Genomic DNA, 24,196 nt, shown 5'->3' with positions numbered 1-24,196 from the left:
GGTCAAGACACAGTTTATAATCATAGTGGATATATCTAAAAAATTGTTTCAGAAATAATATTTTACATAGTTAATTTTTAATGTTTTATACATTATTTATATAATATTTATATATAAAAAATCATAGCTTGCTATAGCTGAAATGATAGGACGGATTGTGTAATATAGATGTGCAAATGGCCATTCCACGTGGTTTGCATGATCCCTTTTCCATTTAGCGTTTTTTCAAAGTTTTAAGATAGATCTTCAATATTTGTATTTAACTTCCAACAGAAAGCCAAAAAGCTAGGAGAAGTAGGCAAGATTCTGCTCTCTTTTACACACTCTTGATGCACTACCGATGTAACGGAGATCAGAATTTGGCCTAATGTCTATTGAATGGCTTATAACAAGACCCTAAACAGAGAAGATGAGGGAATGCTCAAAACTGTTCGAAATCCAGGCTAGGACGTTCCACCCAGCAGCCCGTCCTAAAACTGCAGAATCAATGTTCCCTGGGACTCAATCCCAAATTCATAGTGCTAACATATCTCCAACAAGATCAACCACTAACAACTGACATGACGTGAACTCCCAAAGGTGGCAGCAATAGCACAGAAAATCCTTCTGCAATTTATCAGGGCCAGAAGTAGTGAAGGGAGCCTTTTTAAAAATTAGGCCATTTGTCAATTTTGTGTAGGCTTGATGCCTCGTACAGTACTAATGTCACCAGGTACGTAGTGTAAATGAAAAGATTTGGCTTCTAAGTGGATAACAGATTCACTCATGCTCAGTTTGTTGTGGAAACACCTTAGATTGTTGGGGGGGGGGGGGGTAAGTTTGTGTAATATGACCAGGCACCCTTCTGACATTTCTGACTGGGCAAGCTTCTTCTGAACCAACATCACAGTATGGAACGGAGTGAAACAAAGCAATATTACAAAGAGGAGGGGAGGAGAAAAGAGCGGTGACACTTAGAAACCAATCCCAAATCTTGAATCAGTGCTGTTTCTTGTATACAGTGCTATATAATTTAGTTTTGAGTTTTTCTTACCGGCATTGGACATCTTCATAGTAAAAGCTAAGATGGCCGGCTTTACATAATCGTTTAGTGTTCATTATGCTATGAACAATTTGGGTTCACTACAACATGAACACTCAACCAATTGCACATCCAGAATTCCGGCATCGCTGTTTGTTTGTTTTTCTCATTGTTGCTTTTGACATAGTTGAACAACACCCATTTCATGCAAATGTTGCAAGTGAAAAGGCCAGAGAGTAAGACCTTATTAGTCGGGCAAGAAAGTCTCTCCCTACATTCTACTGTCTGATGAGATTTGAGAGCAGCAGGTAGTTGCTGTCAGCAGTCATTTTTGCAAAAAAAAAAAAAAAAAAGGGCGGGGGGAAGGATTGTGGAGGGAGGAGGGTTGCAAAGGTCTACACCATATTGTGGTGATTATTCCGTTCAATGATGTCCACAGGTGAAAGGATATCTTTCCGGATTGGAGGAGGAGGCAGGGAGGTCTTCATCTTGGGTTTGAAGAGGTCTGACACATAAAACACCTGTAAACATAATTTAGAAATCAATGTTGCGACATTTACTCACACACTATTTGACAGGTTATCAGTGAGAGAGTATTCGTGTTCTATTTTATTGCAATCAAATTCTTTGTGTTAGCAAATGACTGACCACAGGACTGGGACCTAGGAATTCCCAGCTTTGACACCACCTCACCGTGTGTCTTTAGACGCAGGGTCTGGTCTCAGAAGGTGCTGAGCATCCTCAGCTCCCACTGGGGCAAATAGGAGTACTTAGCACTTTATAAGATTGGGCCCTTAGCCTACGTAGGGCTGTTTTCCTAGCTGTGGCATAGGCATGTACAACTCTTGACTACAAGCCACATAGGGTGTTGGGAGGTTAACAGATAATGGCTCAGTATGAACTGTTGTGGGCATTATTAAATGATTGCATTTATATGCTATAAATAGATTGATAACACACAACTCCACAGCTTAGGCTTGAAAGCTCAGAAATAAAGAGAGTTCCTTGGGGCAGGGACCATCTTTTTGTTCTGTGTTTGTACAGCACCTAGCACAACAGGGTCCTGGTCCAGACATAGGCCTCCTAGGCACTACAGTAATACAAATAAATAATAATAATAATGATCAATATTCTAGACTCAAAGAACCCCCCCCCCCCCCCCCCAAAGTTTAAATCCTGCTTACCTGACTCACACAAATAGCCCCACTGACTTAAAACGATCTCTGATGGGCAATTAAAAGCCCTAAAGTTAAAACTACTCTACAAATGACGCTATCTGTAATGAATCGGGGCTGCTTGATATTCTCTGCTTTCCCCTTTTCTCATGACACATGAGCTACAAAATTAACGTTTAGTCAGGATGACTGTCTAGCAGTCAGAGTCCAACGGAAGGAGGAGATATTCCTGAATACCCAATGAAGTAACCGCGCTGCCGGATGTGAAAAGGCCAGTGTTTGACAATTTAGGGAGGCAGAAACACAATAAGAAACAAAGTACTGGGAGGAAACCTTCATTTCCTCCTTGGCAGCCATGGCCTAACCCTTATCAGTCCAGCGTGACTGCTGCACTTTCTCCCTTACTAAACTTAAACCTGAAGCCAGAAGGGGAAACAGTCAGACAGTGTAACTCTCCGTAAACAGCAAAATGTAGAGAGGACTCATCTTTGTTATTTAGCACCAGAAGTTTGATAACAAAAAAAAAAAACAAAAACAAACGTCAGTGACTGGTGAACACACATGCCAACAAGCACCCAGGCTACTTCACTGCCCCACTTTTGATAAGTCTGTGAGTCAGAATTTACCAGCTGAGCTGAAACTTATTTTGACACTGAAATTTGACAGCTGTCCATAGATAACGCATGGCATTTCACTTTAGCCAAAGTGATAGGGCGAATGATACTTGGTATTTTAACGTTTGCAGAATCATAGCAATGCAGGGCTGGAAAGGACCTCAAGAGGTCATCAAGTCCAGTCCCCTATGCTGAGGCAGAACCAAGTATGCCTAGACCATCCCTGAGAGGTGTTTGTTCAACTTGTCCTTAAAAACCTCCAGTGATGGGGATTCCACAAGCTTCCATAGAAGCTTATTAGTTCCGAGCATAAACCAAACATTGGCTGTGTGGGGTTAAGCTTCCCTTAAGGAAAGGTTATCCTTTTTTAATGGTCCATTATGGGGTTTCTAAAGCATCTGGTGCAGACAGGATACTGGATTGGATGGACTAGTGAGCTGATCTGGTATAGCAAGTCCAACATTCCTAAATTCCAATCAAGCTGCTAGGATGGCAGCCTTCAAATTATAAATGTGTTTGTATCTCTTCCTACTGCAGTGTTTGATTTAACACACTCAAATGGAAAAGGGATAAAATGCTTACATGAATAAGACTAGACTACACAATGACATTAGCTAGTCCAAGTACAAGGGTTATTGAGCCGCATGTTTCAGGATGGTTTATTGGTGAAGATAGGAAGGCATTTTCCTTTCACTCCCTTCTCCATCATACAGCTGTCCAGATGCACTGTTCAGCAGGAATATTCCTTTTCCACCTCCACCTCTTTTCTAAGCTACTATTGGAGACAGGAAACCAGGTTATATGGACAACTGGCCTGATCTGAAATGACAATTTATTGCTACATCTGAAACTGAGAATTTGGGGGTTTGAATCCTTCACTTTTCAAGTTTTATGACTTATCCATAAATATTTGTTTTCAGCAGAAAAGCATAAGAGGCCCAACATTTAAAAAAAGTATTTTTTCCTTGAGTGAAAATGCTGACATTCAGATGTCTAGCTAACTACCTGTGCCCACATATCTGCCGATTAGACAAATAAATGCTAGCATTTGTGCTACAGTAAACTGAAGGGGTAAAATTGCACCCACAAAAACAGAGATTTGGATGAGCCCTTTCTAAAACAAACAAAAACCACGCTCAGAATATCCCGACGAGAGAATGCATTGCTGTAAAATATTTTTCTTTTTTTGGTTGTTAGTACTCAAAAAATAAAATAAAATAAAATAAAATAAACCAGCTGTTTTGGAGTAATTCTGTTGCCATTTCTCTCACATGCCTGCCACCTATCATTGGATTCAATCAGAAGTGTCCAACTTCTACATCAAGAAATTCATGACAAATCAATTTGTGGGAGGAGGTAGGTGGCGTGCAAGAGGCAGATGGGGATTATATTGAATGTGGCTTTATTTTATAAATGTCAGTTATGGATGGAGTATTATCCTATGGTTGGTTGTTTTTTAGCCTTTACTCTGCGGTTTGTTGCTTTTGAGGGTTTAATTCAAATACTTGGTAGTAGTTTTAATTCCCCTTTAAACTGTATTTCTCTCTAGCATGGCTTGAGGCTATGTACGCACTTATAGGAATCCTGAAACATGATCTTTTAGGGTCAAAACAGTGTGCTAAATCCTCCTAATGCTTGAACTGTTTAACACTAAAAAAGGCTAATAAATGTGCAAAGTTTTTACTTGGATTTGTTCCATTTCCTGTAGAAGGTGCTTTCCACCCATAAAAAAAAATTGACAGCAGAGAACTGGGATTGTACTATACATACTAAGTCAGTATCTTATATTTCCACTTAATAATCCCATTTCTTTTCATCATATTAAAGAAATCCATACTCAGATACACAACAGTAAAACAAACTAATATGACTTTTATGAGTTGACACCAAAAGGTATCTTGTCTGTTTAAATGTTTCCACTCATGTAAACTATGTGATATTTATTAGTCTGCTTATGGTGCTATTTTGATTTTCGGAAATTCTCATCATATTTCACTTTGGAACCAAGTAAAAATGTTTCATCAGCTGGAAGTGCTTGACACGAACGTCTTGCATTTGTTATTTCAGGCCAGGAAGGACAAATGTGTCTGCTACAACTTTTAGCTTTGGTAACTCTTGGAGATGAAACACACAACTGGCTTCCACGGAGAATTACGGCATGATTACTACTGCACTTAACAGCCTTTTAATATCAACAGCCTGCGACACAGTTCTTGAGTCACAGCGGAAGGCTGTTCTTCAGGCTGAGTGCCGTAAGAAATGATTTTGAGTCACCCCTCTCTGACACAATGTAGTGTAGTAAGGAGTGATAAACCTGTAGCTAAGCAAGGAGGCCTTGAATGCCCTGGGAATCAAAGGTCAAGCCTGACTTTATTATCTTAACCAGCTAGTAATGTAACAGAGAGAAAGCCCCAGCCAAGTGAAGGGGAAATTACTCAGTGTGCATCTCCAAAAAGGGTTCCATGACAAGCAGGAGTTTATTGTTCTGTGGGCTGATTAGCTCAATAGGGGCAACACAAAGGGCAAGACAAAGAACTGTAACTGGTAATGGCTGATATTAGCTAGCAATTCATTTCAAGGCAAATCTTGCCCCTGCCTCACTGGTTCCAGTGAGTTTCCAGCTTTCAGAACTGGCCTGAAATCTGTTTTACAAAGGTGTAGCAGAATCCTGGGGGCGGGAGGGGTCATTAGGTTGATGTGGAAGTGAGAGGGGGGCTCGGATCTGGCGGGGAGCATAAGGAAGTGAGTTGGGAGCTCCCAGGCCTAAGTCCTCTTTCATAGGAGGGGATGTGATGCATTAGGACTGTGGAGACCTCAAGGTTTCAGCTGTGGCTTATGACAGAGTACTTACTCCTCGCCTCACTCTGTGGAGAGGAGAAAGGGGAGACAACCTTTGAAGAGTGGCTGACTGCTAGCCTACAAGCAGTTAGCAGCTGGGCAGGAGAGGGAGGAAGAGAAAGTGGAGAGCTTGGCGTGGGAGTGCAGGGAAGTTGTGCAGCCAGCCAATGAGAGCTGACCCTGAAGCTGCAGGGTGGTGGGAGGGATGCAACCCTGTAATCTCTGAGCTGTTCTGGGACATAGTGGTAGATGTAATAGATGTGGTAGCAAATTTCTAGGATCTAGGGCTATTAATTGGGGGTGAGTCTGACCCTAGGCATAGGATGGAACGGGAAGCTAGTGAATTCTATTATGAAAACAAAAGCCTACTGCTTACAAGAGAAGGACTGAGGCAGGACTTAGAGAAAGCCTGATCCTGGGTCCTTTACTCATGTGAGCCATTCCTCTGACATACTGACACTTTTATTTGGCAGGAGGTGGGAAGGTTGCTCATTCCTACACCACTGCCCTGATTCCAGCTGCAGGGAGCCCTGGAGTGACTTCACAGTGGCAACAGCCTAGCAGCTTGTTAGGGCCCTTGGCTCTTACGGCTAATGGGGCCCCCAACCATCTCCCCCAAAAGAAGGGAAGAAATGTAGGCCCATAGTGGGCAAATGCTAACCCTGGCCCTCATTTTTTAAACAAGTGAGTTCAGGGTTCCAAGAATATTTTAGCTGTTATTTGCACCTGGACAAACACATGACAGGGGGTTGGGTTTGAATCCCATTGGAAACCCCTTGTATCGTTTCCAGGCAGTAGGAACAGGGCAATGAATGACCAGTGCCCCCTCCACATCCGGGCAAGGAATGGAGGCATACAAAAGAGCGGAGAGTAGAATGGGTGTGCCCTGAGCTCGAAGGGAAAGACCAGGCCTGTTTGTGAAATAACGAGGCAGCTGCTTCCTATGTTGATTTACTTCGTCACAGGAAAATCAGCCTATGGGAGCAACATTCTCACCCTCCTCCTGGCCCAGTACAATTTGCCATCTGTTAAAGGGTCAGGGAGGAGACCACCAGATTTGCAACTTGTCACTAGACAGGAAATGTACGAATGTCTGTCCCTAGCATCTGGACCTCTATTGTCTTTCAGAACCCACTACTTAGATCAGTATCGTGTTTCATCCTTTTATCATGTTGTTGTGCATATTCTTTTCCCCCTCTACTTGTGACAAAGCTTTAAAAAAGTGACAAAAAGAAGAATATGTGGTTTAGGAAATGCACACATAAAAAACCAGTCTGACTACATACACGGTTAGTATCTAGACATTAAGCCACATGATGTCATATGAAGCACCTGAACTGAGAAAACCTGCTTCACTGTTCCAAAGGTTGCCCAAGACCTTTTTGCTCCCAGAGCTTTCAACAGTGAGGTGTTGTTTCTTTAATTTGCTGCTAAGGGTATTAAAAGGTTTCCAAGGCTTTGAGGAATGCCGTGAGATTTGAACAAAAGATAGATATGAACCATAATGATTTTGCTCCTGCTATGCATAAAAGAGGCAAATTTAAGAAGGAAAGTCACACACAGTAGTGGTCTATGTGGAAGACTTTCATCAGTTAACCCTTTGGCACTGGCATTTAGGATTTGCTAACACTAAGCCATAATGGTGCATTGGCAACTTGGCAATGGCAAAACCCAACTCCCACAGCCAAAAGGGTTAATCGTTTTTTAAACAACTAGATTACAGTGTTTGTTTGGGTTTTTGCTCAGGTTTAGCATTTTATCAATAAGTGGAAAATGCACAAGCAACCTATTTTCCACTCCTGCAAATAAACCTCGAGTGAACTTTATTCCTTGCCTCAAGGTTTACTTTACTTCCAGATCAAGCAAAATAAAAAGTGTGTAACCTTTTGAAAACTTGGTTTTAGGAGTTTCTAAAGCCACATAATTACTTTAGTCCCCAGTCCCTTTGTTTCTAAACAAGATAACTACACTGAAAACAATCACGTCATTACACGGAGCCAGCGCCTCCCATTCTGCCTACATTAAACGTTTACATGTGTCACTTTGAGTTAAAGGACTGTGCAATCAGGTCACTCTTTGGAAAGTAAATTGCATGAGATCAAGCCAGGCAGTGGCAGACAAGCAATCATGGCTTTTGTAAACCATTTTCTCACAAACCTTTTTGCCACATAAAAAAACAAAACAAAAAACAACTACAATCAAAAGAACAAACCCAAGATCCACATTCCCAGGCAGGGAATTTTTTTGGTTTAACTCTGAAGGGAACATATATGTTCCCCACCTCCAAGACAGTCTTCTGGGATCTTTGATTCTGTATAGATCCTCTGCAGAGCTTTGAAAAGCAACACAGTTTGCATCAACAAAGGAGTGTTTAACCTTTAAGGAAAAACTGCCACCACTGTTTGCATGTTAGCCTCCCTAAACTGCACTCATAATGTGCTTGGATTGGAGAGGGCCACTGATAACTGAATCCTTGCTAATCAGCGAACACACTGACCCTAATGCTGACAGGGCAGACCAGAACTCAGCGGCTTCACTTAAGATGCTGTGTGCGTTTTACATAACTAGGGTTTCAGATGAGATTCTCTACATTTTCCATATGAGACTCATTTACAGATGAGACTCTCTACATATGGACTTTGATCCTGCAAATCCTTGGCTGGTGCATTTGTCAGTGTCATTACTCAGTAGCGCCAAGTAGGGGGATGCACTACGTGTAGCTGTCCTCATTGCAAAGCATTGTCAAGTGCCCCGCATGCCTGCTCCCTTATTTGCAAGGGCTCAGGGGTGGAGAACGTGCACAGCTGAGGACACAGGAGCTTAACAGCCATCCTCCTGCTATTGAGGCTCTCTGCTCTTAAGCCTCAGAGCAGCTGCTGCACAGGAGTAACCAGGTGGCATTGCAGCAGTTCTCTGATGCAGGAGTGAGTCCTCTTTGTCTCACGTCTCACAGCACTCCCTACCTGCTCTGTGCAACATCCATGCCCCCAACGAAGACAGATTTTTAGAGAGTCATTTGGTTTACGCTGCATCTTCTACCCTGCAACCCACTTGAGAGAGCCATCCACCATGTAAATGTTAACTCTCAACAGCCCCAGCTGCCCTAAAGTGGCTGGATTTCCTAACATGGTCAATAGCCTCTCTCACAGGTTATGCCCCACCAGCATCTCCAGTGTTACCAGGATTGCCCTGTCATTAGTGCAATAGTAAGAGATGGCACTCACTATGCAGTAAGCCACCAGGGCTCCTTGTGCAAATCCTGCCAGCACATCTGTAGGGTGATGCTTGTGGTCAGACACACGGGACAATCCTGTGTAAAATGCCATCATGATCAGGGTAAACTGCAGCAGGGGACGTAGCAGACGGGCTCCTCTCCATGTGAATCTGGCCTGCAGATATAACTAAGGATTGAAAAGAAAAACAAAGGGGAGCATTAATTTTACACCTCGGTCACAGTGTGTGCAGCAACGTAGAACAAATGCACCGGCTAGCTGTGGAAATGGAGCGGAGGAATGTCATTCTGCCCTCGGATGCATGCAGCTGGCTGCCACTGGATACAGCAGGAATTTCATGCATGTATCCAAGGGCAGAACTTGGTCCGTAGTGTGTTACGGCAGAAGGGGCGGGGGGGGGGGGGATGTTAAAGGAGATGAATTACTTCAGATAACAAAAGCTGCCCAGAGAGGGGTGCCTGAGGTAGTCGTCATGGCAGCAGAACGGGTGGGATTCTAATCCAGTGGTGAGCGGCAAGGGGAGCTGGATTTCTGGGGGCTCAGGCTGGAGCTTGGACTGTGAGCCAACCCCCACGCCTAGGCTTCAGAGCCCGAGCTCCAGCCCAAGCTGCAATGTCTACCTAGCTATGGAGTGGGGACAGGGCCTGCGGCAGAGTCAGGGGTTGAGCAGTGAGCACCCCCTGACCCTTTGGAAAGTTCGCGCCTGAAGCTCCAGCCCCGGAGTCGGTGCCTGTACAAGGAGCCGCATATTAACTTCCAAAGAGACACATCTGGCTCTGGAGCCACAGGTTGGCCACCCCTGATGTAGATGGACCCTCCGAGAAAGCGGTCCACACCACTGAGCGTTTCCAATTCCAGTTCATTGTGCATTGACAAGCCTGCTGAAGGTAACAGAGAATTGTTGTTTTTATCCAACGTTTGCCAAGCAGAGCAATGAGAGTTCACATTAACACTATTGCTTCTATTTAGCCAGACCCAAAATTAGGCTTGGCAGAATTCAATTTTTATTTTATTTTTATAATTTCAGCAGATCATATCGATGTTTATTTTTAAGCATTTTTTCCAATTTTATCTATTTAAATGTTCAGTTATGCAAAATTAGGGGATTTAAGCATCTTTTTCTGTGATCAATTTATATTTTCACAATTGTGGGAAATTTGGCATGGGGGTGTCAGACAATAATTATTTAATGGCAGTGTAGAGATTCAAAAAATTAAAGCTTTACAGCCATTAAAACATAAAGTGCCAACAGCACTTGTTAAAATATACAAAGCAAATATCCTTATGTCAAACGCTGGTAAGTTCTCACTTTCTTTCTTTGCCTATCTGTCAATTTCAATGATCATCAATGGAAATATTTTTTGTCAGTTTGTGTGAATACCCGTGAACTTGACATTTACCAACATTTACCAATAAAAAGCTAATCTGAGAGGGAGGCAAGCTGTTTATCTAAATGCAGGAACTCTTCCACAAGAAAAAGCTGGTGGTAACTATGCACATATCCATCTCCTTCAATCTGTGCAAACAGGATAATTATTAATGGACAAACAAAGAGCCAGCTTTGCTCCAGAATAACTGACATGTTACAGTGGGGTGCACTCACTACTCACACAAGCAGACCTTATGTTGGGGCTATTCATATCAGGAAAGACCCTCTCTTTGCCAGATTGAGCCCTGATCCTTCAACATACAGAATTCTACAGTGCCTTTGTGTCACTCAAAATATAGAGAGGGGTGTGTGTGGTGGGGGGTGGGGGGCAATGTTACTTTTACTTACAAGGGGAAACAAAAGGACTTGACCTGAAGTGAAGAAGTTGAAGTGACGTCAAATGGGTATTGTCCCCCCTACAGTTATCTTGAGCTTTTTTCCGTTGCAAACGGTGGGCACAACCTACTTCCCAGGTTCCTGTGGGAACTGGGGAAACCAAACGGGAAGAGACGACAGGAAAACTGGAACCTTCTGTCTACAAATCAAAGTTGCCTGAGGCTGATCACCCCACAAGGCAGAGCCAAGAGGAGCAGTGCCCTCCCAGAAAGTGCTCCCTTCCTGTGCATGAGTGAGGAAGTGGAGACGGGTGGGGTGGGGTGGGGAGGGCTGGATGGGGGAGATGTGGGAAGGATGTAGGTCAGGAAGTCATAGCACTGTCTGGGGTATGTGGGTGCCTGGGGAAGGGACAGGAGCAGCAGCTTCTTCATTAACACTTGCAAGACAGAATACAAAACCCCCCCTAATGTCTAGAATTGTAGCCCAGCTAAACATCCTACACAGCTCTGCCCTCCTTACCAATGAAATAGAAAATATAGCCAGTAGCCACATGGAAAAAAATGGTGATTGAGTAAGGTTTTTAGGTCAGCTGCTCTGCTGGCAGAATGGTGTAAAGTGGCCTTTGTGTAAATGAGAATCAAGCCCATAGCATCCCAAAAAACACAGCAACGCTGTGCAAAGGCAAACCTGGAAAGCCGTACTAAATGGTTTAATACATTGTGTCTGTTTCACAAATCTTTTATTTGCCCCATTTGGAAAAAGTATGCAGAATAACGTTAAAATGATCTGAAGAAGCATTTGCACGAATCTAGCAGATGCTTCATATTATCCAAATTGATAGCCAATTAGGATTGAACAGAGCAGTACCAAAGCAGCTCAGTGTTGGCCAAAGCACATTACAGAGTCTATGGAATACAGCAACATATATGCTGTAAATTCACTCCCACACATTTGTACTTCAGTTTTTAATAATAATCTATATGCTACGGAAAGAATTAGTTAATCATAAAAATGCTTTATAAACACACTGCATCTCTCATCCAGAAGGATTTAAAAGCACTGCTCAAAGTACACGCACTTCAGATACTGCTAAAATGCAGTCATCACGGAAGTGGAAGACTTAAGCTGTTTAATAGCACAGTGCAACACTACATAGCAATTTAAAACTATGTAACGGTGGGCACTTCTTTATTCACAGAACCAGTACCTTCCATGTGTTTCATTAACAGTGAACTGGCTTCTGACTGTTTTTCAAATGTCTATGTGCTCATTCTGGGCCAAATTCTGATACCCTTGGTCATACTGAGTAGTCCTTTACTCCTTAAGAAATCAGTCAATGAGAACTAACTGTGGAGATAAGATACTGTAGAACAGGATTTAAGGGGCTCACAATCTGCTCCTTTATCATTCAAATGCACTTTCTTGAAGTTTTTATACAGAGACAGTGTTGTCCCTTTAAAAGTCTACATTTTGGGATCAAGGGTGGTGGTTTTTAAAGCAGCTGAGGGATGTCAACTAAATTTTCATTGCCACTGATGTTCAGATGCAAGATTGCAGCCTCTGCCTCATTCAGATACAAGCATGGACCCTGTATACAGCATTACACTTTACACACAGTGCTGCTCAGCTTTGCTAGAAGAACTCAAGAGCTAATTTCATGCATAAAGCTTTATGCAGTGTTCATTCCAATTCCTTAAGAAAGAGGTTTCAAATGTTTGATATGCAACAATAATGCATCTATCCCCTTCTGTATATCGTTTTGAATTACTTCCCTGTCCTCTCCTCATTGCAGCCCAAAGGTTTTGACTAAAGAGTTCAGAGTAGAGAAAGCAAGAATTTAATTTTAAAATGACCAATTAAAAACGAGCATTGATTTAAATAGAACATAAGCTCAACAGTGACAAAACTCAAGACATTTGGGGGTAAAACAAGAAAAAATGGCTTCAAAATGTACAAGTGCAACTGTTTGTGTGCCCACCTTTCCAAAAACAAATGTCCTAATTGTGCCACACATCAGGTATTGCATGCACACAGTTCAGACTTGCACATGTCCTTCTGTAAATATGGGACAAGAGCAATGCATGCCTGTATTAGGTAATTAAGACTTCTAGGTGCCCAAGTTGCATGCACTTCAACACACAGTCAAACTGTGAAACTCCTTGCTAGGTGATGTTGTGAAGGCCAAAAATAAAACAGGGTTCAGAAAAGAACTAGATAACTTCATGTACGATAGGTCCATCAATGGCTATTAGTCAGGATGATCAATGATGCAATCCCATGCTCTGAGTGTCCCTAGCCTCTGTTTGCCAAAAACTGGGAGTGGATGACAGGGGATGGATCACTTGGTGATTGCCTGTTCTGTTCATTCCCTGTGAGGCACCTGGCATTGGCCACTGTCAGAAGACAGGCTACTGGGCTAGACTGGACCAGTATGGCCAGTCTTATGTTCTTATGCACATACATCTGATTTTGGACATTCAAAAAACATGCAAGTACAATAGGGAGGACAGTCCAAAAATCAGAGCACTAGCCTGGGACTTGGTGGACCCCGATTCAATTCTTTGCTCTGCCACAGACATCCTGTGTGACCAGGGGCAAGTCACTTAGCCTCTCTGTGCCTCAGTTCCACCTCTGTGAAATGGGGATAATTGCACTTTCTTACCTCAAAGGGGGTTGTGAGGATAAATACACAGAAGATTGTACCTAAAACATAACATTTCCAGGCATGAATTTAGGAGGCTGGACTGAGGCTATATTGAAACTGTAGCCCTTGGTGTGTGTGTGAAATACATATCATATGGGAAGAAAAGCAAAGCAAATCAGAGAGCTAAAGGGAAAACAGAAAGCATCAGAATCTCCTGGCACAGAAAAATCAGTGGTATAATGTAAGGCAGGAAACCCCCAGCAGCTTCTCTGCTAATCTTTTTCAGAGCAGACTGTAAGCAATTTGCAAGTGGCTTCTGCTAAATGTGTAAATGCTGCCATGTAGGAGAAGTCTAGCTGGGGGTAAGATAATAATGTAAAATATGTTACTCCCACTGCAGCCCACTGTGTAGCATTAAAAGAAAGTAACATACAATGATTAAAAGGAGCAAGCCTGACAAAAGGCAAGAGGGAAGGGAGGATGAAGTGACCTGCAATAATATGTAGTAGAATCTATTTAGAGAGCCTATCCATTGTTAGAAGTGCTGGCAGAGGAGAAGTTACTACAGAACCAAGATGGCTTTAGGAGCAATACATAGCTTTTCTCCTGCCAGGGAACTTCCACTGATGTCAGGGAGATCAGACTGTGGTCAGCAAGTGAGCCTAAGCAAACAAACAGTTTATGTCCATCTGTAGGATTACGAGTCAGGAGCAGGCAGGGAGAGAAGAATATATACACTTTATCTTTATGCTTAGGAGGCGTTTACTGAGGAAGGTGCTGAGTAAGTAACTTGGCTGTCAAACAGAACTCCCATCTCACTGCATCCATATCACATGGCTGCATTCAACCAGATCTAGGAAATTTGTCATTTTCTTTCCTAAGATTTCGCTCTGAGCATTGGCAGGGCCTTATCGTGTTTCCCTGACTGGACTCTTTACGCTTGACCTGAAGTTATCTTCCATGTAAACCTCTCTCCCTTCCCCCTCCCCCCTCCCCGCCCCGCCCTTTGAAGAGGGCACAAATCCTGGAATGCTTATTTGGGCAAAACTCTCTAAGCCATATTCATCCCTGGCGAAGTCCACTAGACTGACGGGATGCAGTTAGCTGACTGATTGTGAACTGCAGGATTAGAAGCACAAAAGACCTCATAGGAGCAAAAGCACGTTTGCATTTTCTTCCTTTTGTCGCCTGTATAATCTGAAATTTAATTGCAGATGGTTATCTAGGGGTCACATATTGGCCCTGATCCCATCGAAACCCCAAAATTATCAGCTAAGTAGAACTTGAACCCAGCACTTGTTTTTCTTAAATGACTCCAGAACGCCCCCTGAGCTTGCATCTGCATGCCACTAAACTCACACCATTCTTGGACCAGAGACAGTATTCCATGACCCAGCTCTCCCCACTAAGCCACAAGCAAAGAACAATGCTAAAGGACTGCAATCAGTCAGTTAATCTAAGGTGACATAATAAGAGCAAACCTAAGTAATAACTGCTGGCATCTCAGTTCTCATGAGGGAATGAGGATCACTGGAATACAAAAGAACTCAGATAGTTGTGAGGTTATTAGGAAGATTCTGTTACCATGCGGCATTGAATTGCAGGTTGATAACTGATGTTTCTCCTTAATTATGCTCATTGACAGATGGGAAAAAATTCGCTGCTATTCTTGCTTTCAAAGAACAGAGAAAAGAACTCCAAGTAAAAGTTTGGTTCCCAGCACAAAGCTGAAGCTTTATGCAGGGCTTGAGGAATAGAATTCTCCCTTCAGCCCAGAGCCAGGGCATTAGGGCATCAACATAGCTAGTCCAAAGATGTTACTTCAGGTTAATGATCGCCCTAGAATCCACCGGCTTCCCCCTTCCTCCCCACTGTGCTTAGCTCTATGATACACGTGGGCTGAAAAGTCCTATTGTACAGGCCATCTGCATCCTCACAGTTCAACATCCTTATGGGCCTTATCTGACCTTCCGCCTTGTCTTCACTCGGGGGAGAAAAAAAGGTGTCTTCTTAACTCAAGTTAACTACCAGGAAGTAAAATCCTATTGCAAATCAGGCAGTTTGTAGTTTTCACATTAGCAGGTTGAGATAAACGCCAGGCTTCCCTATAGTCTTTAACTTGACCTGCTAACTCCTGTGAAAACTACAAACCTCCTTGTCTTTAGTAGGGTTTTACCTTGAGTGAAGAACACATCCTCCTCCTCCCCGCCCCCCCCCCCCCCCCCCCCCCCCCCGGAAAGACACACCTTTAGTGTGCACACAAATACATTCAAACCTTATCGGACATTTCCAAACCAAATTGTATAGCTCCCCTTCACCCATCCCACTATAAAAATTACAATAAGCGTTATGGTTCTACTTAGCCAACTGGTAACAAGGCAAGAAAAATTAGTACTAACAGGATTACCAGAGAGTCATTTCCCTTTGTAAATTGTTATACAAAGCAGGTGACGTTAATTACATGTTTCTGAGGACCAGAAAATGATACAAAATGTAGCCCTGAATCTGTGTTTCAAATTGAGCCCCAAGCACTTTCTGTGTGTATTAAATGTCTTCCTGGAGACACTTCCATAAGGATTTGGAATATAGAATCCCCTCTGGTATTTAGTATTTATTCCTGTTTCACTAATGGGGGCAAATAGTAACAAAACTCTTGGCCCCATTTGGATATTTTATCGGTCCAGTTCCTAGTGGATAAATGTTCTCACTGGGGTGTGGGGAGCCACTACAATTTACACTAGTTGACAGCATCACCAGGGAAACCAAGGACTGTCCCATCTTCTCATCCCCAGGGCAACACTCTCCAGGTCAAAGTTGGAGCACTTGGGTTGGGCACTGTGGGGGAATCTTGCAATACTATTTATACTCTGGATCATTTCTGTGGATAAATGACAGGCTGGGGCTATCAGTCAGGCACCCTTCAGGAATGCTAAATCCACCCCATATTTGGACACCACAAAATCTGGACATTTTCTAAAGCTGTCTGACAGTTTTTGGTAGTGTTTCCCCACACAAGTACATATTTCCCAGTGAGTTTGAATTCTCCATCTAGGCTCTCATGGCCAGAGATCTGGCCAATGAATGGCACAGACCTGTTGAAAAGGAAGGTTTGCGTGAACAATATATATCTTTATTGAGGATTTTGCACATCAGTGAATTATTTTAGATACCCACACACTCACAAACACAACATCTCGATGGTTTCCTGGGGCTGATTATTTAAGAATGAGATACTTGCTGAAGGTGAGATTCTGCATTGTTCACTAAACCCCCATAAATTTGTCCAAGCATGTCTTTAAAAAAGGACCTGGTGACTAATGACCCCCAATCTGCAGGAGATGCCTGAAAAAATTCAGCCAGTTCCCTGGTCCACAGGCCCCTGCCAAGCCCTCCATCACATGAGCCCTCAGCAGTGCAGCAGCCAAACTTTTGCTAAGCAGCTTCTCAGGAATCGGAGAGCAAACGATTTGTTTACATCAAGATGATTGGGTCCATCAAACTTGCTGACACCGAGACATATTAGAAGCATGCAGAAATAGTGCTTGGCAGTGATTTATCTGTGTTTCAAACCAGTCTTACAAAGCTCCTCTCACCCAAACAACTGGGAAGGAGAGAGGGTTTTTTAACACCCACTAATACAATATCATTAGTTTTTCTATCATTATCAGCTTTTCACTACAATGGATTTTGTGCTGGGGTGGTATATTTTCATTATGCTTTTGGTAGCAGAAAATATAAAGGAGAAGACTCTTTCACGGAGTGGCAGGAAGGTACGGAATGACAAAGAGAAGGCCACTACTGGACAAGGAAAGAGACTGGCTTCCTGACATCAGACACTCACTATACACAACTATGTCTCCGTTTGTTTCTCCCCCCCTCCCCCTTCAATTTCCATCAAACCCATTAGCATAATTTTTGCCCCAGCTCTATGAGCACAATTGAACAGATAGCCTGACTGTGCCTGCTACCAATCCTAGCTCAGTATTTCAAGCCTTAAAAACCTCTGGGAATTCTGGGCCAGTAATCCTCTATCCAGAGGAATAAATGGAACCAATCCAATGTCACAGGTCAGATTGTTATATCCCAGCCAAGGAGCAGAGGTCGGTGCCTTCCAGACTGCAGTCTTGGAGGACATAGGCTCTACTGGTCAAAAGCCAGCTTCCACACTGTTTTGTTTTCAGTCTCTAGTGAGTTGCGGGAGAGAGGCAGACACTGCAGAGTGCTGATAGCCGAAGTACTTCCATATGAGGACGATGGGAAGGGCAAGGGCAGGGACGAGAAATCAGAGCTTGATTACTGTTGGAGTGCCATGGCCGCAATCTCACTCTGTCTCTGATATATCACTGCTAGCAGCTGCAAGCGGGGCCCTGTCCCACAATGTACTTCCCAGTAGATTCAGATGAGCATGCTGCCCCTCTGGAGGAGTCTAGCAGAAGACTCATGGGCTGCGACTATTCAGTTGTGCGCTACCCCAAATACAGGGCAGTCATTAAAAGCCTTCTGTGGAGCTCGGAGAAAAATATATGGCAGGCACTGGGGCAAAGTGGTGAAAAATGGCAGGACCAAAAAAGCATTGTTCCTAACGTCCTGTGGGAGCATCTCCTGCAAGATGCCATCTCCAGGCCTGGCTCTGGCCTCTGCAGGGAACCCAGTGCATGGAGCATTTATATGGTCAGGCCCATCCTGCATACCTGAATGGTCAGTGTTCCCTTTTGTTTCTAACTTGCTGTGTAACTGCTGGCCTTGCAGAAAAAAACCTGGCAAAGTTTGTGAGAATAAAACAAACCGCACAGTGCTTTTAACATAGGAGAGAGAAACTCGGAGGTCTTTCGTCAACTTCCATTGAAGCCAGTTGGGCAAAAATCCCGAGAGGTGCTGACCGGCATCTCTTGCTGTCGTTGAAGACACCCGGCACATCTTGGGAAAGGGGGGATTTGCCTGAGTCAGCACTTCAAGATTTGTCCCCATGTATTTTAATAAAGAAAGCAGCAGAACAGAGTCCTTATGATTTAAGAGTGTGAGTTACTCCTTTGTGGTATCAGGATCAGCAGAGGCCTTGAAAAGGTAGTGGCAGAATCTAGCAAACAATAGGCTCAAACACAGAAAGACAGCACCAGTCTCGCTTATTGTTCTGACAGAACCAGCCACCTGTTTAATTAAAGCTGCCAGTCCTCAATTTCCTGAAGCCAAGCCTGGAAGCCTATTAGAGATGACCTACTTGACTGCCTGCAGAACCTTATTTAATACTCATGTCAAGCAATGGCTCCAAGCACAGTTTGGAAAGTTTTGCAAATCAGCCATTAAGGGCTTAGATTTCTGTGAAACGTCACTGCGTGGGCTTTGGCACTATGAATGATTCCCCTCCTCTCCTGACACGGCAAAGGAACTTTTAACCTGTTAACTTTAATTAAAGCCGCTGCACTTTAGGGTATATAAATACAAATCACTCGTGATGGCGTGCTGGGGTCGGGGGGAGTTACTGTTTCATGGAAAACTGAAGTAGTGATTTTTGTTGATGGGTAAAACAAAACAGTCATTCAGAAACAGTGCAGAACTGTTGCCACAACCCTGGGTCTCTCTTTCTCTTACACACACAAACACAACATTAAACCCTATTTTGTTTGCGGATGGGGTGGGGTGGGAAATGTCCAATTCCTTTCACATCACATCTCCCCAGCCATTCACTGACAACGTTGTTTTAACGTCGCTGAGAGGAAATGGCGTGAATGTTTACAGAATAAATTTGAAATGTTTCAAGGAAAGAAAAAAGAAAATGAGGAAATAAATTAATGGAACCCCCCCCCCCCAACTGTCTAAAAAACCCAGTAATTAAATTACAGAAACTGCTTCCAGCCCGGGGGAAGGGGGTAAAAAAAAAATCCAGGATTAAAAACCAGGAGAGAGCCATGGTAATTTATCTTTTCAGATGGCAAAGTAAAGGAGGGGTGGGGAAGTGCAGCTCGTGGATAAATAAAAGTTCATGTTTAATGTTTTCATAAGTACAGGGCTGTTTCTTTGGTTTCCAATCTAGGGTTACAGGAGATAGGGGGCCGCAAATCTTTGAAAGTATCCAAAAACCTTTTTCCTAATTACTTTTTACACAAATCACTGTCCAAATCTCCTTTCCCAAAAAGTTTACTATAGTTCCACCCATAATTGACCTGTGCTGGGTTGTTTCATGAGTGCTATCAAGCATGCCTCCAGCAGCTAAAGGCAGGAAGCACCTTGGCACACTGCTCTATTCAAGGGCAGAGTAGAGGAAGGGCAGAACCATTTTTCATTGACAGAGAAAAACAGACCAGCCCACAGTGTTAGATCAGACTGTGTGGGGAGGCCAGTTCACCTGCTTTGCTTTCAGATTTGGCCGCAAATGTAACATGGAAACCAGACTTTAACCTATAGGGGCAGCAGGTTAGGCTTATATATTCATCAAGTGCAGAGACCAGAGCAAGCTGCCTAATATAACTGTAAATAGAGCCCCTGTGCATTGATCTTAGGAGATGCAGCTTCCTTGTTTGGCTCACCCCAAACTCTTGTTGACTTCAGTGGGAATTTGAGCAAGGAATGCAGGACTGATCTGGAGACTTGGTAACAGTCCTGGTGCAGCCAAGGTCTGTGTAACCGGACAGAAATTTCAGGAGTCACAAGACCAAACAATGCTAAAAAGTTCAAGTATTTTTGAGTTTTTAATGGCAGTTTTTTATTCAGTCCCTGCAGTCTTCTGATGTAGTCAGAGCAATGTAATCAGCTGCCAAATTGCTACACGTGGGGGTGAGCGTCCCATGTGGGGATGCTGAGGTATGCAAACAGGTTTGACTCTCAAAAAATGGAGGGTACTCACCACCAAATAAAGCATGGTATAGAGCGAGAAGGAGGCGTGACCAGAGAAGAAGGATTTCCTGTAAGACAGAGAACACGTATGAACCAGCCATTGTAATATTAGATTGAACCTGCCTATGAATAATCAAGAGGCAAGACTGTGACCTGCCTCTTACAACAGGGGAATTAGGAGATGTAAGGTACACCCTTATTTTTTCAGTATGGGCTACCTGGCATTGTGGGTGGGGAAGCAACTTATCTGGGGTTGCTGCTCGCCCCACACCCAGTATGGTGGAGAGTGAGTGGATGAGGAGGGTATGTATCAAGCATTGGCTCCACCCCCATCCTGACACTCCAGCCAATGCAGCTGAGCATGGCAACATGATAAGTAGACCAGTAGCAAATTATTTCCTCTACGGATCAAGAGGTGGAGAATCATGGGATTGCTGTTCCCTTCCTGGTCTGCTTTTGGGGCAGCTATGAACTGTTATATACTCAGCAGACTGGTAACTTACAAACCAGCCCAAGATATCTGGGAATTCAGGCAAACACCAATCAGGGTGCATTAAGTATAACTTCTAAAGTTCACCCAAAAAAATATCAAAATTAAATATCCAATGAACACGACATAAAGACTTTGAAAAAGACTTCCTGACACTGTTTGCTGTCTTTACATAAAGGAAGGGCTGTTTTGCTGTGTAGATCCAAACCACTCACCTGTGATGTCAGCTCTTACGGTAAATTCCCACATTGAGCAAGCATTCATGAAACAATGGTGTGGGAGTTAATAGAAGGAAGGAGAAGTATTATTCAGCAGAGTTCAGTAACTCCTTAGGGAAATTGCCAGTCAATAGTGGTAGCTCAGTGGCAGTCTTCCCAGAGAAGGAAGTTTCCAAATGATCCACTGCTGGCAGAAGGGACCTGAGTTGTATTTTGTGGGACACCATTTTGGCAGAAACAACCGTTTTCCCCCCTATGTTGTCAAGGAAATGCCTCTCACCTGGCTTCCTGGACTCTGCTGTCATTTCCCCTACAGGTGTAGTTTTGAATGTAGCCTTTAGAGCAGTCGATTACTGAAAAGTCTGGATTACAAACTTCCAGGAAATGAGGTCGCAAGCGTCCGACAGACACTTTGGCAATGTCTGTGAAGGACTGGCTGATGGCACAGCCAAAGGCGAAACAGCCCACTTGTTTGTAGAGAGCCGCCACATATGGATTCTGGATGAAGGACCGAGACTTCTCCTTTAAGTAGTGAATCCGGTAGAACTCCCCTGTTATGATCTGAGGGAGGAATTTTAAAAAATATATATTAAATAAAAAACACATTTTGCATTAAGAGGTCACATCAGGTAAATGTGCAACCATACAGGATAATAAGATCTCAGAATAAAAGAGCATTTGTTAAGAAATAAACTACAGGGTCCTGCATTCAAGTCTTTCAGAATCCCATTAATTACTGTAGGCTTAAGGCCAGATGCATATTAACACTTCTTAGTGAGAGAATTTTTGTTTCAGACAGAAGGCGAGCATGTTTCTGAACGATACATATTTATCCGCAAATCCTGTCTTAGAAGCAGACTCAAGTTAAATAAATATTGATGGAATTCCAAGAACAACTTGCCCATCTGAAACCTATTAGATTCCATTATATCTCAGAATGCAACACGGGGTTAAAAAAAATGCTTTTCTTTATTGCCGGGAGCATTGTAAAATGGCACTTACCAGTCTCTCTCTTTCCCTCCTCTGTTAGCCTGCAGGTAACAGTGACATGCCCAGAGACATGAAGAAACTGGTTTAACCTCTTTTGTTTGTAGATTCTAGCTATCCCATGTTACCGTGTCAACAAAAGCCATCAGTCAGACCTAAAAGGGTCATATTGGCGATTGGACACTTGCTTCATGGACGTAGCAAGATACACAGTGCAGTTGTGGCCCAAATCAACAGCAAATGATTCCAAAAGGTGAATACTTCCTAAGAAGTGCTCACTTGGCCTGAGTCAGCCACCTGAGCAAGAGAGAGAGAGAGCCCTAGGAATGCCATGGTTCTTACTATAACAAAACCACAGTGCATTTTCACCTTTTTTTTTCCGGGGGGCAGGGGAGGGGTGAGAGAGACATTCCCCTCTCCTTTCACTATGTTCTTGATGCATAAAGCAAGCAGTCCATCCACAACAGGAAAGTAAATAACAGACCAGTATGTCAGTACAGTACACTCCGTTTCAGAAATCTCCAGCCATTTTGTTTTCTTCACACATGGATAAAGCTGAACTTGATCAAACCAGAGATCCCTTAAGTTCCAGAGAAACCTTTGTAACTGGATGATGTTCATGGAATCATAGATATCAGAGACAAAAAACACCTGCTAGGGTGTTCTGTTCTTCCCCATGCTAGTGCAAATTGTTTCCTCGTTATATTTTGTATAATTTACAATGGTTTGCTTTGTTCTGAATATCTCAAGTAATGGGGCTTCCACCATGTCAAGTCGGAGAGCATTCTGCCACCTGCAGGAACTCACCGTTTGGAATTCTCTTCTCCGACACATCCTAAATTTTCCATTTTTCTTTATACTTTCCAGAAATCAAGACCAACTTTTTTTTTAAAAAACGTAAGGAAAAATTCTAAGGCCAAGCTAAAGTTATTGGATCAAATTCTGCTCTCGGGTACGTTGATGTAAAGCCGGAATAACTGCATTGACTTCAAATGCTCCAGCTCCCCCAGATTTATACCAGTGTAACTGAGATCAGAATTCAATTACAACCTAATAACAGAGACAAAAGAATCAAGGTTCTTTGAGGTGCAAAGTTACTATATTAAATTCCATATAGAAAAAAAAAGTTTAACATTTCAGAGGTGGGGGTTTTTCTTAATTATTTTTCATAGCTTTAAAAAAAAATGAACACAAAGAATCAGATTCTGAGATCCTCAAAGTATTTAGAATCTGGCCCAAAATTTGCAGTGGCCAGACCCAATTTAAATCATACAAACTTCCATAAACACGGGACTTTCCTGGGCGTTCCAATGGTCCTTGTAGTTATTAAGCAGCAAATTATGTATTTCTTGTGCCACGTGGGGGGGAGTGTTGTGGATTTGACAATGTTGTCATAAATCATAGTTATGAACCTGAGGACCTGAGTACCTGGCTTCTTGTAATCCTAACTCTTAAAAGGCAATTTAATGAAAATCAGGCCATGAAATGAAGTCCAAATGTCTCACCTCTCCAAAAGAGGCAAAGGCTTAAATTGTTCTGTCACGTTACACCCTAGTTTTTGAGCTCCAGATTTATAGCTTTAGGATTTTATTCATTACTTTCAATGTTTTTATACCTGAGTAATAAAATGAGGTGGGTTTTTTTTCTCCTTCACTCCCTTTTCTGTTCCAGTCAGCAGCATTGTGATATGTAAATTTAGCTGTCAGGAAAAATGCCTTCATGCTAATCCCTTTCTGAAACAGCTAGCAATATTCTTCACAGCATGGCAGCCTGCCAACTCCATGCAGAAGAGAATTCTCCCCTACCTACCTTTTTAAAAACTTGGCACAACATTTGGAAACTAATAAACTGGAAAAGTATTGCAATTAGACTAAGAGGAGATGAAACTGTATCATGGTTTGAACTCTGAGTACCAGGGCTTGAAAAACAAAGGTTGAACTAAAGTAACTGAAATAATAGCTATGCAGGCTTTATCAAAGGGAAGTAAAAAAAAAACCCAAATGCTGCAAGCAGGCACTTATACTTCCATACTTCTTGGAGAAAGACATCGGGGTCACTGACCTGCCATGAAGGGTCTACAAACCACAGTCACATTTTACAAAAGACTATTAGTATCGAGCTCCCTATGGGCTTGACTGAGGTTGTCTAGGGTCTTGCAGCTGACCTGTTCCAGAGTCATTTGTAATCCCTTAAGAATCCAAGTGCTCTGCAGATGATGGTGTATCTAGATTTTGGACTATCTTCAAATGCAGGCTGCGAGCCAGGAAGTATATTTGCATGAAGACCAAAAAAGAATGTCTGAACATTTCTGCTGTGGCAGAACACAGTTCATTTGTGTCATGGAAAGGACATTCATGCTTTCTAATTGTCATTTGGAGGC

General features: G+C 42.9%; 1 protein-coding gene across 2 annotated transcripts in view; it reads right to left on the bottom strand.

Annotated features, from left to right (window-relative positions):
• Window positions 1-231: 231 nt before the first annotated feature.
• Window positions 232-24,196, bottom strand: part of PLPP3 (phospholipid phosphatase 3) — a 64,312-nt gene continuing 40,347 nt past the window's right edge. The window contains exons 3-6 of one of the 2 annotated variants that reach the window (XM_037907163.2): window positions 21,110-21,390; window positions 20,132-20,189; window positions 8,873-9,049; window positions 232-1,542 (exon numbers count right to left, since the gene is read on the bottom strand). In XM_037907163.2, the coding sequence (XP_037763091.1) occupies window positions 1,417-1,542; window positions 8,873-9,049; window positions 20,132-20,189; window positions 21,110-21,390 (642 nt within the window). In that variant the 3' untranslated portion in view covers window positions 232-1,416. The remainder of the gene's footprint in view (window positions 1,543-8,872; window positions 9,050-20,131; window positions 20,190-21,109; window positions 21,391-24,196) is intronic. The other variant, XM_037907164.2, reaches the window with a different exon arrangement.

Source organism: Chelonia mydas, chromosome 8 (assembly GCF_015237465.2).
Source record: "Chelonia mydas isolate rCheMyd1 chromosome 8, rCheMyd1.pri.v2, whole genome shotgun sequence".
NCBI classification, from domain to species: Eukaryota; Metazoa; Chordata; order Testudines; family Cheloniidae; genus Chelonia; species Chelonia mydas.
This window is presented reverse-complemented; position numbering and strand designations above follow the sequence as displayed.